This window comes from Zeugodacus cucurbitae, chromosome 2, assembly GCF_028554725.1.
Source record: "Zeugodacus cucurbitae isolate PBARC_wt_2022May chromosome 2, idZeuCucr1.2, whole genome shotgun sequence".
Lineage (NCBI taxonomy): Eukaryota > Metazoa > Arthropoda > Insecta > Diptera > Tephritidae > Zeugodacus > Zeugodacus cucurbitae.
Window position 1 is genome coordinate 66,653,398 of NC_071667.1, and position 20,204 is coordinate 66,673,601.

At 36.4% G+C, this 20,204-nt stretch overlaps 1 protein-coding gene across 2 annotated transcripts in view; it reads left to right on the forward strand.

The window, feature by feature from the left end:
* LOC105217216 (uncharacterized) overlaps positions 1 to 18,122 on the forward strand; it is a 154,120-nt gene extending 135,998 nt beyond the window's left edge. For both annotated transcript variants that reach the window (XM_054225839.1, XM_054225840.1), the window contains 2 exons: positions 8,793 to 9,061; positions 12,942 to 18,122. In XM_054225839.1, coding sequence (XP_054081814.1) covers positions 8,793 to 9,061; positions 12,942 to 13,445 — 773 coding nt within the window. In that variant the 3' untranslated portion in view covers positions 13,446 to 18,122. The remainder of the gene's footprint in view (positions 1 to 8,792; positions 9,062 to 12,941) is intronic.
* The last annotated feature ends 2,082 nt before the right edge of the window (positions 18,123 to 20,204 follow it).

A 20,204-nucleotide genomic window follows, 5' to 3' on the forward strand; every position in this document is an offset into this window, starting at 1 on the left:
CCGAAGCCAAGATTGGACCAACTTAATTTAATGTATACCTTAGCCACAACAACGTGTGGCCGGGTCTGCTAGTATACTATATGTACGTAGGTATATGAATGTATATATGTTAGTCCAATAATTCCTTACTCTTTAAATATTGTCATAAATATATTTTCGTGCAACGAATTCTGATTCTTTTAATTACACTCAATTTCCATATAAATAAGCTCCACAGCTCTGTTGTGTTTTCGCACATAATAAACGAGAATGGGAAGGGTATGAAAGTGTTATGGCATGCTTTGTTGTTTAATTTTCATCAAAGCGACTTGTAAAATAACTTTTTCATTACACTCGTGCCACATGCATACATGCACACACGCACTCACCCACTCACATGCATTGTCTACAAATGCAGTAACAACACTATCAGGCGTCTGACAGCCGCACAGTCATGGTGGCGCGTAGCGGTGTGTGCTGGTGGTGAGTGCGGTGGTGAAATAAGTGACGCGGCGCAACACTTCAACGCCCCCAACAACTATGCAATTTGCTTTGAGAGCGCACAGGTTGATGTGATGTTGGCAACTATTGTCGCACATCTCTCTGCCAGGCGCTCGAAGCAGCAACGGTAACAGCTACAACAACAAGCGGCAAATAAAAATTGAAAAAAGAAGAAATGCGAAATGCTTGGGAAATGCCAGCTCAATCCGCGAAAATACTAGTTTCACTGTTGTCGCCATTATTTGCCGTTGCTTACTGTTGTCTGTCTGTTGTCGCGCTTTGCTTTGGCTATTGTTGTTGCTATTGCTGTTGTCCTGGTGTTTATTTGGCGCATCCCTTAGTTAGTCGGTACAACTAGATTTTGCCGCGTTCGCGTTCGCGCTCGCGCTTGTCGAATGGCAAATAAAAGTTTCAATATATGAAACGAATTCGTGAAATTGCTACAAAAGTGCCGTTGTATCGCTTTTGCGCAACGCACTTCTTTTTTGCTTGTTGTTGTTGTTTGTTGTTTTCGCATTTTTTCCGAGTTTCTGGCTTTTTTGCGCGCGCTCGCGTAAAGTTGGCTTTAACTTGATTTTGATGCCGCTATTGGGTTTGTTGTTTTTGTTTTGGCTTTTCCATTTATTCATTTGTAATGTGTGTGTGTGTTTATTTGTTTTTGTATTTGTACTTGTGTGTGTGTTGTTTTCAAGTTTTTTTTACGCAGCCATTACACAATTTTTTTGCTGCTTAGTTGTATTGCGCGCGGTTACAACGGGACTGCATGTCCTTTATGCCAAAATTTATAACCAACATACCGTTATATACACACATATATGTTCATATGTTCATATGTGTATGTGTGCGTGTTGGTCGTTATTTTTAATATTTTATCAAAATTGATTGCATGCGCGATGGGGTTTTTTGGTGTTTGCAGTTTTATGAAATTCAATTCTCGAGTGTTGTCAAAAATACATAAATACTTTTCGCTTAATTTCACTACATATGAAATAAAGTTTTCTTTCAACACGGTCCGTTAGTAAAGAGACAATTAACGCTCGTCGAAGGGTTGCATTGCAATTGCACTTTAAGTGATTACTTCATTATGTTTATAAAGAAATCGGTTTTATTATCGCAATGCTGTAATAGCTATGGTTTTTGTTGTAAAATTACAACAAGCGTCTCAAAAAATGAAATATTAATTGGATTAATTGAAATATCATTCATGGAATTTTTTTAAAATATTTATTTAAAACATTCGAACTCATTGTTATGTCAGAAAAAAGGGCTTTAATTTTTCTGAATTTAAATTTTTCAACAATATTTCTGGCTATATACATAAGTTTTATGTACCAAAATGATAACGGAATTCTTATAATTGGTGAAGTGTAAAAAATAAAACTCGTGATATTGATAAAGTAATTTGCTTTCTTTATTAGGTGACAACTCTGATTACACTGGTCGACAAAAAGTAACTTTTTCAAATGCTCAAAGATCAGACAATGATATTCTTATAGGATTTTCATCGCTGAACACGAATATGACCTCCAAAAGTGCCTATCACAAATGGACTCAAAATGGACTCAAAATCTCAAAAAATCCTGTTTTTGAGATCTTTTTTGAGCCGTAGTGCCCTAGTGTACCGCGCGCGCACATGAAAAAGTTGTGCTATATGAAAATTTTTGACTGATTCAAAACTTTTTCGATTTGACTCTTATAGTTGACAGTTTAAGCTTCAATTTAAGCCTAATAAGAGACTTCTAGCACGTCAGCATAATTCTCTACACGTGATCAAAAAAGGCCAATAACAGGGGTTTTTGAGATTTTGCTCAAAATCTCGACGTGATAGGCACTTTTGGAGGTCATATTCGTGTTCAGCGATGAAAATCCTATAAGAATATCATTGTCTGATCTTTGAGCATTTTTTGTGTCGACCAGTGTTATTGAAATATTATAAATGTTAAATAGATGGAGACTCTATTTAAATATTTTTAGTTTTATCGAGTATGTAGGTTTTGATAACCATATTTAAGCTTGAATCCGATTGTATTTTTTACAAGGTATCCACAGAATATGAATTATTAAGAGGGAGCGTAAGATTGCGCTTTAATACATTACATATTAAAATCCCTAGGAGTTGTAGTTTTTAACAGATCATCCAAGTTGGATTCTAGCTTATTAGCATTCTCGATTTAAAATTTTGACGATTTTCAATGGGCTGGTAAATGAACCTAAACTCCTGCTCCTCTTTTCGGTGGCGTATGAGCGGAAATCAGCTCACTGGAACGTCCAACGGGATTAGAAAGAGTACATGTTTGGCTCTGGTATGAACTAGGATTATTAATTTCGCACAAAAATTAACAAAACGGCGGAAATTTTTTTTTTTGAAAATCGTCCTTTTTCAGCCACAAATCAAGTAGCAAAGTAAAGAAGATCTTCACCGATTTGATTTATCCTAGTTCATACCATATCTATATATGTATTGAATAACGAATTAAAATTTGGAACCGATTGGATTAATAGGTTTTGTGTAACCTCATGCGCCAGTCGTAAAAATACTGTTTCGAGAAAAACGCTTTTTAAATTTTGACGCTTTCACCATAAATCGGCTATATCTTCAAAAGTTTTTGAAATTTTCACCTGAAATTTTAAAGTAACATTCTTGTTATGGGTTCAAATTAAATATAAAAAATTTGGAAACCGGAAATGGGGGATCCCCTTAAGAGAAAACGTTAGAAATTGAATACGAATCGGATTCTATCTTATAAATATTAAAGGTTGCCATTTTTCTAAAATTTCGGATGATTTTTCTCTTGCTATTTATAACTATATTTATAGCTCTAAGGTTGTTATTTCTTTATCCTTAGTCAGATATTAATTCGTAGTTGTTCAGAAAACGTGGATCAGAATATCGTGTTTCTTCTTCATGGTGAAAAAGGTTTTTCATAAATTCTCTTCCAATACTTTTTGAAAAGCATTTCAGTTTTCTAAGATCAGAATGATGGTCATGTGAGCTTCTATTTATTTTGCGGTAGACCAGACCGTCTTTGTAAAAACCTAGGCTAATCTAGTTCGAAACTTAGTGCCCTACGTGGCTAAAATATTTCCAACGACCTCCTCACATATAACGATATTGTTCAGTTCAAATTTAAAAGTGCGACCTTATCGAATATTTCCTGAAGCATACAATTAGACATTTAGATGAATATCATACACGGATCTTAACTCAAAAGTATATTTATAAGCGTGGTTCAAAGCACTCTACCAATCTCTAACCAATTTCAGAATAAAACACTTTTATTTTTTTTTGTAATCATTATAATGTACTTGATGCATATAAGGGAGTATGGTATTCAAATAATACTCGATTATGTATAATAAAAAATAAATGACTATTAAAAATGCAAAGTGGCTATTATGTAACATAAAGAGTAAAGCTTATGGTTTGCCCTGTCTTCAGCTGCATCTAACCCACAAACACATTTTGCTAAGCAGACATACTTACTTGTAGACATACTTACACTTTGTAAGCCCCTAATGCTGAAACAATTTATTTTATACTTAAACTATGCGGTTCCCGTGGATTGCCACACTTCCTCATACACACAAACACACATGCATACATTCATGTTTTGTGAGTAAACAGTTGTAGCATACGTTCCCACCACCACAATCCATCCACATAGCCATTCATCGTTGTCTGCAATCACACCTTGACAGTAGCAAAAAAATAACAAAAACAAAAAACAGCAACAATAAAATCACCTGCATCTCTCTAAGGTCACATGTTGACTGGTGTCGTGTTGTAGAAATGGTTTTGCATAGTCTGTGTTGCCTCGTAAATCGAAAATCTCCCTAATCTATTGGTGCGGTTTTGCCAGTTGCCCCATGTTAGCTCTAGCTGTCGCTGGCGCACTTGGAGTCGAAGTCTTAACTGTGTACACACACACCTATGTGTCTGTGTGTGTGCTTGTACAATTCCTCAGCTTTGCCACATGCCGCTGTTTTCAATTTTTATCCCGCACATCATTTGAAATGCATACATACCGTTATATCTACGGCTATACCTGTGTGAAAGCATGTTTTTTTCGTAGATTCCTTGCATTCTCGTGCGATTTATCTTGCATAATGGAACAGTGTACAATTATTGAAAGCAAAGTAGTGATATTAAAGAAAGTATATATTTTTTATAATTCTATATGCAGATGGGATTAAAAATCGGCTAAATATTTGAATTACTAATTTCAATACCAATACCGCCAAATTAATTACATTTTCATAAGGCAAAACAGTTTTAATTACATTACAACAAATACTAATTAGTTATAGAATATAAAACTAATATCAACAGCATTACACGTGCGATTATCAATGCCAATATCAATATCAATACCAGTACAATTACCATTAGCAGTACCATTCCCGATCACAACACCATTACTAGGACCGTTTTGAACACCAAATACCATGACGATCACCAATATCAGCACCGCTACAAATTACTAATTCTCATACGATTATCAATACCAGTACCAATATCAATACCAATAGCAACTCTAGTAAAATTAGCAATACCATTATCATTACCAGTATCAATATCAGAACCATTGTTAGAACCGTTGTGAACACTAAATACCAGGACAATTACTAATATCAGTACACCTACCAACACTAGTATCATTATCAATGCCAGTACCGTTATCATTATCAATACCGGCACCAGTAAGATCAATAATATGAGTACCATTACCAATGTCAATATCAAAAGCAGTACGATTATGAATACCAGTACCATTACTGATACCAATAACATTACTAGAACCGTTTTAAACACCTATATCATTACCACTGTCGGAATACAAGTATCAATAGCACTATCAGTACGAAAAGCAAAGAAAATTTCGATACAAAAATAAACATTGAAAATATCGAACCGTTACTTTTTCCAAAGCTACTCCTTTTCGATATTATTTCCGCAATATTCTTTACACTTCGATCCACAATGCAAGCATTACTTCACTAAGTCTCGTCAATCACACTACCTGCAATATTTGCGAGCAGACTCCGGCTGCTTGTTGGGCTCAATGATTTCTCCATTGTTCTTGCTTTTGTTGCCGTATTTTAAACAGTTTACAGTTGAGTGCCAACGTGGACAACAAAGTTGAAAACAAACAGATAGACGTGCGAGCAATAAAAGCGAGGAGACGCACACAACCACACACGTACACTTTTGCAGACGGTGGCATAAACAAATAAGCTTGGCAAACAAGCGATCGGCGGCGCATAAAAGTAGGACAATAGAAGCAAAATTCAGTGCCAAGCGGGAAACTAGTTGGACCACACCAGCCACAGGCACCCACTGTGAGTGGACTGCGAGACTAGCGGCTCGTGTAGAGGTATCTTAGGTGGAGGGCGTGGTGCAAACAGTTTGGACAGCAGATTTTTTGTGTGTTTTGTTTTGTTGTTGTGCCCTCTTTTTAGCGGTTTGGCTTGCACGCTTTAACCGGGCTTTATTTATTTTCCACATTTTTTTTTGCGCAACCTCAGGCCGCGCCATCACCGTTGGTTAGGAGGGGGTCTGGGTGGTCGGACAGGATGTGTTGCGGTGCGTGTAACCTGCAAGAAAATCCATAAAATATAAAATGCAAATTTATTTATGTGCGTTCGATGCCAAAGCGACATGGGCTCAGCGGAGATGGGAGAAGTGTGCCAGCAGTATCGATGTGCTATACCACAACAACAACAACCAACGAGAAGCAACAGCCAAATGAGGGATCGAAGGGTCGAATGCCCGCATCAACCTTTCAAACAAAACATGGGTCGCTCTTCGACTCCCCAACACACACACGCACGCATCCAGGGAGATTCAGTGCTCGAATATTATCGACCAAATTGGCACTGGCGTTGATGTTGTTGTGCTGTGCTGTTCTATGCCGCGTCGCACCGTGCTGTGCTGTGCTCTGAAGCGCTGTAAATAATGACCAAGCGAATGCGTTTTGAAAGCAATGAACGGCGTATCAAAGCGAAGTCCAACAGAGAGTAAGGTGCGGGCGCACCAAAATAACAAGCAATAAATGGCAAAGGATTTTGATATTGGAAATAATTGGGTGATAATTAGAAAGCAAGCGCACTAAGAGAATTCCATATTACTGCCGCTCGCACATACATACATATTTTTGGATGAGTTGCTGGCGAAGCCGCGGCGGCGGTGCTGGGGTTCGAGCCCGAAACAATATGGACGCACTTGACGGTCTGCTGCGACGCCTGCTCGCATTTTGCGGTTGAATATATTTTACGATTTTAGCAAAAGTTTCTGCTGTTGCTATTGTTGTTGTTGTTTTGCATTGCTTTGTTGCACGCAATCGGCAGGCGTAATTTCTCAAGCGCGACGTGCTTAGAATTTAAATAATTTTCGTTTGTGAAATATTATTGCTGTTCTATTAAAATTGAGCGGTTAATTTATTATAATTCGCCTGAAAATTTATGCGACTGTAAATGAGTGCGTCTTTGGGGTTTGCTATTCTGCTGTTCTTGCAAACTTAAAGCTGTATAACTTTTTATTTTATTTTGTGCGAAACCTTACAGTTAAGTTACTGCTGTGCCAAATATATTAAGGGAGGAAAACTTTAAACTTTTCTGTGCAAATAGTCGCATGTGTTTCGTGTGTATATTTTACGATTTTAGTTCAAATAACGGTACTAATGTTGGACTTATGATTAGATTTATGTAACACAAAAAATTCAAATCTTAAGTCGACCTTAACATACAGTCAGTACCCTTTGGTTAAATAATTTTTTTTCATGACTGAATCACCCAAAGTAGTCAAATTCTTGTGAAGTTCTACATTATTATTATTATCCCAAATAGCGACGTTTAACATAACGTCAAAGGGTAGTCATAGTTAAACGCAAGTCAATCAGCTGACTATCAAATATTGGCACAAGGCTTCAAGTACCAGTTCAAGTCAGAACTTTATTGTTATTGTTGCTGTTGAAGCAGCAGAACATATTCCCAAATCATTTAGAAGAAATGCTGTTTAGCTGACGGACCGCAGTTCGTTTACGTAGCCGGTGTGTTCGTCATGAGGGTATCAAAAAGACTCCGTGAAGGAGAATCTTAATCTGAAACTGAAACTCGTCTTGCAAGTCATTCTCTTCGCATCGCAATCGCTTGCCAAAGAGTGGAGTAAAGAGCGCTCGCAGCTGCTTGCTAAACAAAATTTCAAAATGTTTGTTTCAACCCGTACCAAGCCGGTCTGCTAGTTTGAAATACAACACAGAAAAATCAAAGAATATTTTTTTGTTCAACAGAATTGCGGGCAATTTGGTTTCGCATTTTATGAATATCTCGTCTATCTTGCCAATAATATTTCCGAATGTTGGTTTAAGCGCTTTCGCACAGGAGTTAATTGATCAATTAACCGTTCTTTGCTCGCTTAAAGCGCTGATTTAAATCGATATAAAAATAAAAAAAAATGTTTTTTAATTGAATAAAAATCGAGAGATGTTGTCTTCGCTGGAAATTTGGTTGTGGATATTGATAATATAGCAATCAGCTGATGAATCCTATCAACTTCTTACGAACAGCAAAAACAAAAATGTATTTCAATTGATCGTTAATCGACTAGGCGGCTGTGCGAGAGATTAAAACTGGTTTCTCAATTATACTCGTAATCCTAATGTATTAAATTAATTTGGCTGTGCGAAAAGGCCATAGACTTCACAATATATACATGTACCATAATGACCCGGGATGCAAGAGGGTTTGGAAAATGCATTTAGAATTGCATGTAATTTAACAGTAAAAATGTTAATACAAAATTGCCACTCAGGTATACAGTTTTTTTAATTTTCAATTAATTTAACGTCCTGCGGTGTGAGTCTTTGCTAAATGTCAAACATATATCTTTACTTTGACAATAATCCCGTAGGAAATTGTATGATTCTGAAAAACGCCCTATACATATATAGACTAACGTAGAGAACTCAGCACATTGTTGAGTATGCTGCACATATATTTATATATCCAACAAAGAGCTAGCCACTAAATCAAGTTCACACTTCAGCGAGTAAAGAAAAGTTACTGCTAATTCACCGAGACACGAAATAAAACTTCGCACATTTGTCTTTATCGCTTATATAACTATATATATGTATGTATGTAAGTAGTAAATGAAAGTAAGTGTTGCCTCAAAGAGAAAAACTAATCAGTCCAATTCACAAAAGTTCTCTATATGAGTTCAATTATCGCCTCCATATACAGTCGGTTTATTTCTGCTAACTTATATGTATCTACTTATATTTATATATATATATATCTTTAACTACTTGCAGGTTCAGCTAAGCAACTGGAAAATACGGAACTCTCCAATGGCATTGTCCAAGACGAACCGGAGATAATCGCCCAACAGACCGATAAAGTCGATATACTGCTACATTGTATTAAATCAGCAACGCGTGATGCCGCCTGGATTTATGGACAAGTGTTGTGCCAAATTATACGTGATTTAGTGCCACCGAATGAAATATTGACGAAGGTCATAAAAGAGTTTCTCGCTATAAATCAACCGCATTGCGATGTTATTGCAATGATTGTGTATCAGGTAAGTTCTGCGCACGACCAAGCAACCACACACACACACACACACACACACACACATGGATATACGGATTTTTATATGACGCAGTTTCTAACTGGACATGGATGCTTTAGAGAGTACCTCTACAAGTATGGCCATGACAATGGAGTAATGTGCTCCTTTTGTGGTAATGAAAACGAAAATGCTCTACACATTTTCTTCTATTGTCCGAGATATAATATAGAACGGTCTCAAATAGAACAGCAGATAGCGGAGCGACTATCACCCGATAATATAGTCTTGCATATGCTGCGATCAAAACAGGTGTGGCTTGCTGTAAAGAAGCTGACAGCAGAGGTTCTAACCGAATTACGGAAAATGGAACGAATACGAAAGGCCGAAAGCAGGGCCTTGAACAGAGGAGAAATACAATGAGAGACGTGAGCCAATAGGCAAAGCTTACCTTGCGAAGTAATACTTAACGGTAGTCCCACAAGGTAGATATAAAGCTGACGAAGTTAAGGGTTTAGCACGTAGGCGTTCCGGTGCGCAAGTTCGGCATATTAAATTTTAGTATGGACCGGGCGTGGTCCCGAAAGAGGTGTACCAAGCGTACGGAATGAATCGTGCATGCTGTCATGCAGAACAGTATCTTTTAGAAGATTCCCCCTTCGATAACAAAAAAAAAAAAAAACACACACACACATGTGATATATATAAATAAATAAATTCACATGTGTATGTGTGTGTGTGTTTACATGTATTTGTGTTTGTGTTGTATATGAAGTAAAATAATAGAAACACTGCATCATTCGAACGCTTTGAATATTGAAGTTGTGGAGTTGCTGTTTGGTTGCATGTGGCCATGTGTGGCACAATCGGGTCACAAAGCAGTTCACCATTGTGGCACGGAGCAAGGAATGTTTATATTTGGAAATTCTTATATTCACACATGTTGTTTATAGGTGTGTATGTGTGTCCTAGTATCAGCGGCAAGTGGACGAATAGGTTATGACTGCGGTGCTATCTTGTTGGCGTTGAACCTCAAACCGATGTTGTAAAGTCACTGTTTTGGGGTCGTGTGCCGTTTTGTATGAATTTGAGTTGCACTTTTCATTTTGATGTTTTATCTGCGCAATTCTTCTGCTTTTGCCATTTTGCCACCGTCTGTCTTCACATTTCACTCTATCTTTTGCTGAGTTTTTGAGTGTTTTCGCTATTACTTTGTAGATCCCGTTTTTATTGTGAAAAATACAACCAGGCAAAGCCATATGTGGGTCTGAATTTATAGTAAAGTTCGAAAAGCAGTCTAAAACTCGACTCAACTTGTAGACAAATCTCCAATATTGAGTGTGTACCACCATCACAGATTATAGATATTGTATGTCTGTTATAAAAATAAAAATAAAAAACAAAATGGATTTATTCTAAAGACTAGATCCAGGGAAGAGATGCATACTCTTTCAGAAGTAGTCCACGCCTGTATTAAACGAAAGGCTAAAGCAAGAGCGTACGAGTTCTGATATTTCCTCTGAATTTAGGGTGTCTGAGCCCACCAGTTCTACTCGTCGGTTGACTGATTCTTACATTCAAAACAGTCTCTCCTAGAAGAAGGATTTCTTTTAATTGAAACCCTCTATATGATTATTCGAACGATTAAGGGCGTTCCATCATTTTTTCTGTAGTGTTCTTTTTCCTATATGAATATTATCCAACTTGAAGCACTTGAAATTCGGATTAGACTTCGAAGTGACTGGATTCCTTTCCGCCCCTATTTCGAGATGGTGTCATAAACGATGCCGTCTTAACCCGATCTATCTGCCAGATTGGATTAGTGATATTAACGAGATCAATAAGGGATTGCCAGCTCGATGTATTTAGAGTAGATGAACTTGTCATCTAAGAAGAACTTAAGTTGATGGCTTCTAGTTAAGTCTTTAATAAGTTGGGTTTCGATGTCTGGACTATCGCTGGAGCATTGTAAGATCATGCTTAATTTCGAATCTCTTCGAGTCAAAGTTAGAAGAAGGCAATGTGAACTTGGTAGTGCGATCGCAGTTGCAAATTTTGATGGATTGCATTCGATTAATGAGGTCTCTACCGTGACTTCTTTATGGAAAGTTTACGAGGAGAGGGGTCTTAAACTGAACCCCGTTTATTTTAGGTTTCACCGAACAGCTTATGGGTGTCATTATGAATCAATTTAATTTTTTCTCTCTCTAATGGAACACTGTCAAATAAAATTTTCCTACTGGATATCACCGTAATTTCTCTCAGGAGACGATTACTGTCTGTGAACCATTTGCCCCTAACATTTTGCGGCTGCCGAAAGCGTGCGAACAGTGAAAGCGAGTAAACTTTGCGCAAATAAATGGCGGTGCGCCACTTCAGTGAAAGCACCACAACACATACAGACACATGAATCTTTATATGTGTTTTTTACAACACCTGCAAGATTCACGTCTCATACAATTGAAGTGTGCTTTTGTGGCTTTCTCCCCTTTTCTCCATTTGGCAATTACACAATTGATGACAACCTAAATGTGCAGCTACAAGCCACAGTGCTGTTTGCCACACACACACACACATACTCAAGTAGATTCATGGAAGCAACTCTTCTATGTATTAGGGTCAGTGTGTGCGCTCACTGCTGCCTTAAAAAGCCAGTCAATGGTTTGAGGGCGTGTGAAAGGCAATAAAATTCTTCATTAGTCTAATAAACGTGCACACATCGAGGTTCAAGGTTGTAAATCTGAGACGTGCGAGAAAAATGCGAAATTCTTTTTTTTTATAGTTTACTGCCTCACTACTACTACTACTTACTTTCACATTTTATTAGCGCACTTTTACTTTTCATTTTTTATTAGCACTTAGCGAGTAGCGAACAGCGCGCAGCTTCTCGCTTGTTAGCTTTTAAGCTTAATTTTGGTTTCATAAATCTTTGTTTTTTTGCGCTGCTTTTTCAAAATATATTTTATTTTTCTGTGCTTTATTTTCACAGCACTTTCACTTTCACATTTCTTAGTTTTGCCAGCTGAAGTTGAAGCGTAGCGTAGCTGTGAGGGGGCGGCGCTCAAATTGCAGCAAATGCGTTTAATTCGCGTCTCAACGTACAGTTTACGCATTTCTCAACTTTAAATATTTGCCTTTGAAATTTGGCCATTGTTGACGCTCACCATTTGGTGCTGGCAAATTTCTTAACGGCACTTCGCGCTGCTGCATTTCAAGTATGCAAGGAATACTTACAGGCGCTACAGCAGCGGCAGCTGCTGGCCCTAAGTAATGCTGCAATTGCTCTAGTGCCCCGGCACTCACCTACAAACACACATACATACTTATGTATATACGAGTATTTGCAAGTGTCCCTCACTGGCACAGTTGTTGTTGGCGCTACACTTGCCAGCAACAAATAGCCAATTTAGTCGTCTTCGTGATTTTTCCTAATTTGCCGTTTAAATATTTTCCGTCTCACTCGCACACACACACCCACACATATACACATATATTACTCATCGTCGTTACAAATTGTTGAACGCGCCACATTTCAACTATGTACATTCATTCATTCATGCAACATGCAGCTCTTGCAACATTCTTTGCTCTCTCCACTCAATGTGCAGCATTCAACATTTAATTTCCTTAGCGTTTTTTGTGAGCTTCCTTTTGCCATGCAATTCACTTGATTTACTGGCACACATATATACACTTGCAACATACACTTGCAACATACTTTTTGCAGCAGCCATTTTGTCCTAAAATTTTCAGCTCACAAAATATCATATTTTTGCAACTAATTTTTCTTGTAAATTCATTCATTCATACACCTCACTTCCGCTGCCTATCTCTTCTCTCTCTCTCTCTGACTCACTGCCTCACTTAACGTTTTTCTTGTGCTTCTCAACAGGTTTTCCGCTGCGCCATCGATTCAACATTCTTGCAAGTGTTGCAAGACTGGCTCATATGCTCGCTGCCAACATTCCTGGCCTTACCTGCACAAAAAGCTGTCTGGTGTCTGAGCGTCATCTTTTTATCCGCTTCCATAAATCTGCATTTGATTAAACTATTTCCGGTGTTGCTAAGCACCGGTGCCGCAGCAGCTGCCACAGAAGCAACAACAACGAGCGGCGCAGGAGGCATTGGAGTCGCTGCAGGTGCTGGTGGAGGCAGTGTGGATGCCACGACGGCAGCTGGTCTCACACTCACTGCTGGAGCTGGAGCTGGTGCTGGTGCTGATGTTGTTGTTGGCGAATTTCATAAATTGGGTCAACACGAGATTGCTTTGTTCGTGACAGCTGCCGTAGATTTTCATGCGAAATTGAGTGCGGAGCAGCGGCTGCGTTTCCGTGATGCCTTTGAGAAATTCGCACACAGGCAGCCGGTTTATGCTCAGCTGTTGCTGAGTCTCTGATTTAGTCACGCATAGCGACAGTAACAGCAACAGCAACAGCAACGGCAATGAAATCAACCGATAGCATCATTATTCGTATTGTTGTTGTTGTTTTTGCTGTTGTTGCCATTATCGTATGCCATTGTAGCCGTAATATGCGTATTAGTTTTGTTTCTTGTTGCCGTTGTGGCAAGCAGCAAGCGAGTTGGACAGACGTGGTGTTTATGCACATTTATGTGCCTGTGTGTGTGTATGTGTGTAAAGGAAGTCCACCTTTTGCTGTCGTGCCGTTGCCAGCCTTCGTAGTAGGTTTAATTTAATGGTCAATATTACTGTAAACCACATCCATTCATATATGTATACTCGTTTAGATAAGCGCCGCAGCGTCATTAAGCTGAAAGTTTACACAGATTATGAAATTTGTTGTTGCTTATGTTTCATTTCTTTGTGCGTCTTGGATCTATGTGCAACTGAGTTGATTTATTTGATAGTGTTTGAAATGAGTTTTGGGGTTAGAAAAATGTCTTTATTTTGAGGAAGGTTATAAAATGTGTTAAAATAATTAAAATAATAATAAGTAATATTTGTTCGCTTCTGATTCATTTAATAAAAATGCCAATAACTTTATTAATTGATTTAATATATATTTCGCAATTAATATTTATATATATAAAAGTCTTCATACAATCCAATGAAGTACGTTTTAATTAAGTAATTAAGTTTCTTCGTTGTACTCAATTAAGCATATAATGAGGCAATTAACTGATTGAGCAATTAGTATTTATTTAAATGACAATTAACTTATGTAAAATGTTCCTTGCTGGTCCGGTGAATTATGTTAAGTGGCTATACCAGTGTAACCCATGAAAAATTAGGTGATTTTTGTGAATTGCTTTTCTTTTTAAGTACTCGATAGAATGTTTTGAAGTTTTTTGGACATAATAAGGTATATTTTCAGCTTTATTTTAAGATTTTTCTTTTTACAAAAATATTGAAAAATATCGTAGTTAGGTGCTGTCTTGGGAGGTACCGAAAAAAACATTCCCTAACTGCTGACATGATTCCGGCCGAATGAGTAGCTGAATCAAAAAAATTCGAAAGGATATTAAAGTTGAAGATATTTCCTATACAATGACCTACGATTTTTGAAAAATATCACAAATTGACAAAATGGCGTAGTTCTGAAAAATGTCGTTTTTTTTTAGGTAAAAAATGGTAGTTTTTTAATGCCAAATTGACAATTTTCAACCAAATTCAAAATATATTCAAGAGTATTCAGTTTAAATGTGAAGTCGATCGGTCAATTTCTCGTTGAGTTATGATGTCAGCAGTTTTCGCAGCAGAAAATCGCTTTTAAAGTTTCGACTATGGCGGCTTATGCCAGCGAGCGGTCACTCTTTAGAACGCTGTCAATCTAAAACTTTTCAAAACACGACCTTGCTGCTTTCACAGGATATGAACTATCGGTTAAGCAAAAAAAAAAAAGATTTTTTGAAAATGTCACACTGGTATAACCCCTTAAATGAGTGAAAGGGTAACACATATTCAGTGAGCATTTTTGTTAGTGTAGAAACTGATTTCGAAACTTGAATGCATTGTGCAGAAATGTTCAATAATTTAATAAAAAAATATTGAGCTATTATCCATTTTAAATATTTGGAATGCTTCAAAAACAACACAAAACACCTGATGGACAGCTGTAAAATATTAATTGTTTAGGCCTAATTGAGTAAGTTTTAACACAAAAAACGTTGATTCAATTTAAAACTTAATTGCCTCAGTTAATTGAAGCGTCATTTCATGATCATTCAAAATTTAAATAAAAAGTAGGTGTGTGTATTAAAAAAGTATTGCAAATTGGTGAAGAGCAATCATTATTTGTTTACAATTTGAGTTTTTTTTTCCTTATAATATTCAAAATTATTCGGAATAGTTTCCATGAGTACCATTCATAATATCTTTCCGTTCATATTATTCATGTATCTTGTTCCACACTTGTCGCTCAAAGTATAAAGTTCTTGAGAATAAAAATTAAGGTTTAAGCAATCGGGGTAACAAATTTGAAAAATTGTGATATTTTCTAGAATGATAATGTGATAGAAGGCTATCGCCAGCTTATTTCAAAGGAGTATTTCATGCGAAGTGCCCTATTTTTAGATTATTTGGGTAAATTTTAGCTGTATTCTATATTTATTATGACATTTGGTCTTTAAATTTTTAAGAAACTGAAGTTTTAGAATTTGAAAATATTGATGAGAAATTGAATTTTGATCATGATTCGTAAATGAAACGAACAATAACGTTTAAATTAGTTTTTTTTTTTTCAAATTGTAAATTGTTGTCAAATAAATTGTAATGAGATTAGTTGATTTTCAAAATTTTATTTACACGTAAATTAAGTTTACTAATAATTCTTATAATTTGAAAATTAATAGAAAATTAGAACTGAAAATACTCGAATCGAAAAATTATGCAAATTTTGAAATTTAAAATTAAGAAATTAAAATTATTTATTAAAAAAAACTTTAAAGCAGTTTAAGCGTGTTTGAAAGCCAAAATTATTCGTTGCTTTAGCAAAGTGGATAGTGTTCTTCCTATTTCTAAATAATTTTTTTAATTAATAGATCAAAATTTTTTTTAAATGTTGAACATGTCCAGCTATTCTCGAGATAAAAATCATCTTCAAAAGCTCTAAATAAGCTAGAATTAAAAATTAAAAAAAAAAATACTAATTTAAGCTAAGCTGTAAAGTTTTCGAAACAACTCACTGAAAATCTAAGTAAATGAGACACATGTCCTGTTAAGTAAAACATTTTAAAACTGTTCAAATAATTAAATGTGTCCTTCATATACATATACACACACACATATTTATTCAAACATATGCCCAGTGTTGACCGCCTTTCGTTATTCTAATTTCCTCGCTGCGTACTTCTAAATATTATTTAAGTTTCGTTTAATTGCGAGCGATGTGATTCGTCGCACGAAACTGCCAAAAACAACAGCAACAAAGTAAGTAACGTCTATATGCATGCACATCGACAGCACCGCAACCACTCGGCTAAAACTCGTATTTACAGTTAGTAAATGGTAACATCTTTTCCTCTAAGCGCAAACACACCCACACACACACACGTACACCCGCAGTCCTCAAATATTTTGCACAACTTTGGCGAACTTTTTTTTTCTTCTTCGTTCGCTCTACTTGTTGTAGTTGCTACTACCGCAAGTTGAGTGAAAAGCAAAAGTTACGGCATACATTTTTCACTCCGCAAGCGGCCGCACACCTCCGCCGGTGCTGCCATTCCCACTGCTATTTGAAAATTGTCTAAGATAAAGACAAGCGTGAATAACTAATTGCCAAGATTGGCAGCAGCAGCCGCAGCCACGAAAGTGGAAGTTACGCTGGACGATGACAGTTAAGCCTACAGATATGTAAATAGATTTAGCGGTATATCTGTATGTAAGGACTAGTTTAGCTGCGGCGCTGTGGGACTGCACACTCATCAAGCAAGTCGGTCCAGCAAGCTTTGCTGCTCAAGCGCTCCAAACTTCTTACCACCGCACCTCACCACAACCACCTAACCAGTATCTCCTAGGGCCCAGAGCAGCAGAAATCAAGAATCCACAACGCAATCCACCCAGTCCCAGCAAATGTCAGCAGTCTTGCAGTACTCGAATGTCGCCAACTCACCGCGCTGGATGTCTTGACTGCGTGAATGAGCACAAAGCGAGATCTTAGATGACCGGGCGACTTGAAACCCTCACCGCTCTGTGCGCTTGGAAGCTGCTGAATTAACTACGCTCAGCCATTTGCGCCGCTGCACACGCCGAGTAAGCGCCAGCATCTTGCAGCACGTCGCAGCGTCTGTCAATGCAAATGATGAAAGTTTTTAATAATTCGCGATTTCTTTTCGTCGTTTTTGTTAGTTAAGAATTAAAATTAATTTATGTCATACGTATGCACGAGTATTTATGTCTCTCACTATGCACAACTCTGTATAATTATATGTATCAATGCGCTATGTAACTAATATTAAAATTGTGAATTCGTAAAGCGCGAGCGTTGAAGAGTGGCGGAGAGAGAGCGGATATAATGATTAGCAACTTTCTAGTTGCGTGCGCCAAGTGGCGCGGAAGTGAGCTCCGGTGGGGTGGGGTGAAAGCGCCGTTGGCAGCACTTGAGTGAAATCAAAAAACTTTCGCAAAATTGTTATTTGCCTAATAAGAAAGCTCAGCTCAGCGCCGAGCCGCAGCCGCAGCCGAGTGACCTCAGTTGCGGATGGAAGTTGATTTAGTTTTTGCGGTTTGTCAAAGTAGTTAGTGTGAATGGGTTTTTGTTTGCTTAAAGATAACAAATTGGAATTGAATGGGCTTTAGAAAATTTTCTCAAAGCAATCCAAGTAGAAAGCACCGTAATAGACATGCAACTAAAAATAAAAAAATAAATAAATAAATATTTAAAAGCAGAAAGTAGCAAGTAGAATGCAACTGTGTATTTATTACTACGTGATATAAAAGCGCCTAAAATTAATTAAAATATTATATAAATATGAAAATAATTTTTTTTCGTGTTTAAAAATTCTCGTTTCGTTGACATTTTGTTTTTGTAATTTTCTTTTGCTAGAGAGAATTCAAAGGAAATAATTAAATATCTATAATTTTAAATATCACTAATATAAATGGAAAATATTGTTATCTTTATAAAGACAGTTCCAATAGAGTCATTTATAATCATGCAACTTTGTGTTATTCAATTATAAGGAAGCTTGGCCAATGTGTCAAAATTTGGTACATCAATGACATTATTTTATTAAAAAGGTCCTTAAAAATTTTAAAATGAAAAAGATAAATCTTACCGTCTCAAATTGTCATAATATGTTTGTAGCTGATTTGAGTTCTTTTAAGATTATCCTATGAAGACATAAAAATTTAAATATTTATTTTGTAATTTAATAACCAAAATCAAAAATACTAAAATTATTATTTTTTCATATAAACTCCGCTGTAATCAATCACTCATCTCACTATATATGATTTTTTTGGATGATCTCAATTTCGGTTAAGAGATTATCTGTAGTGGTCAACTTAACCAATTCCATACTGTATGAAAGAAATATATATATATATACACATTAAAACTTTTTAAGGCTTCAGAAATGTTATGTAAAAATTCTTGCTATATATGAGGCCCACGCTTAGTATATTAATAAAAAGCGATAAATTCTTCGTATTATATAAATTTTACATCCATTACTTAGAAATCGAGAAAATACAATTTTCCATGCATTTCATTGCATATATTTAAAAAAATACCGTTAATTTTAGTTGACCACAAAAATATATTAACTAAAAAATTATTAAACGCAACTGTATGCTTCCCAATTCCGTGTATTGCTGTTAAATGAAATGTATATTATTGAATAAATTATGCAATTTAATTAAATAAAAAATTAAAAAAAGTGCATTTTATGTATTGTTTTTTATTTTAATTTCTTAGGAAATGTTTCAATAGCTTAATAATGTTTAAAAACAGCATTATTTCAGGTTGATAATAATTGCAAATGAAATAATACACTTAGTGTTGTAGCTATTTTCCAAAGAATTTTACGATTATAATTTCCCGAAGAAACTCATTAATGCGATTAATTCCATAAATCAGTTGCTCGCCGGTGGCGCTAATGTAATAAATAATTGCCTTCTTCCATAACAAAATTTTTAACAATTATTTGCTGAATTTAAGAAATATTTTCAAAAATCCCAAAGGGCGTGTCATATGGAAACTATTGCTAGTAGATATTGAAGACAATATGGGATGTCCAAAAACTGCTTAGAAGTGCTCAGGTTGGCAAAATAAACCGAGAAAACTAACGATAAAATGATTTGCACTTCCTATGAAATACAGGTAGACCGGCCTGGAATGGATGTGGACTACGAGACATAAGCAGAGAGTGAGTATTTATTAAACATGTGAGAGCCCAATGTATACACTTCTGTCAAAATATTATATCTTATTAATGTCTTGCCTAAACATCACACTTGCCCCTATTCCCGTTGTCGTTAACATTTTAAAACGAAATAACAACGCCTATTTGGCATTCCTGTTGGCGTTATCGACATTTATCGAAAATAAATTGAGATTCCCCAATTTGAAACGAGTATAGAAACGACATAGAAACAGGCTTTTTTTTGGTTCTTGCTACAATTGAGAGCGACACAGAAACGACATGGTTGTTTGAATTAATATTTGAAGTGAAGATATTTGTATATACCGCTTAAGCGATTATAGCCGAATCTACCAGAGCGCGCCACTCGTTCCTCCTTTTTGTTTTTTGGCGCCAACTGGAAACACCAAGTGAAGCCAGGTCTCTTTGCACTTGGTCTTTCCACCGGAGTGGAGGTAGTCCTCTTCCGCGGCTTCCTCCAGCGGGTACTGCATCAAGTGAAGATAAAAATTCCAAATCGAAAAAAAAGTTTGAAATTTTAATTTCTGAAATGGAAAATTATCCTGTATATGCCAAAGATTTTAGATAAGGGATGAAACTATTAAATTTCGATTTTTTGGAGGATTATTTCTCGCGTCGGAAATGGTTCATAAAATTACTTTTTTATATCTAAGAAGAAGTATAACAGTTATGTATGAACATATATAATTAAGGTATGAAATGATTTAAAATTCAAAACAAAGAAAAAAGTGAGGCATTACAAGTCCGAGGCTAGAGCAACAGGTGCAATAGTTAATAGACAGCTACCACTCCTCTTTGGAGTAGTCGGACTAGC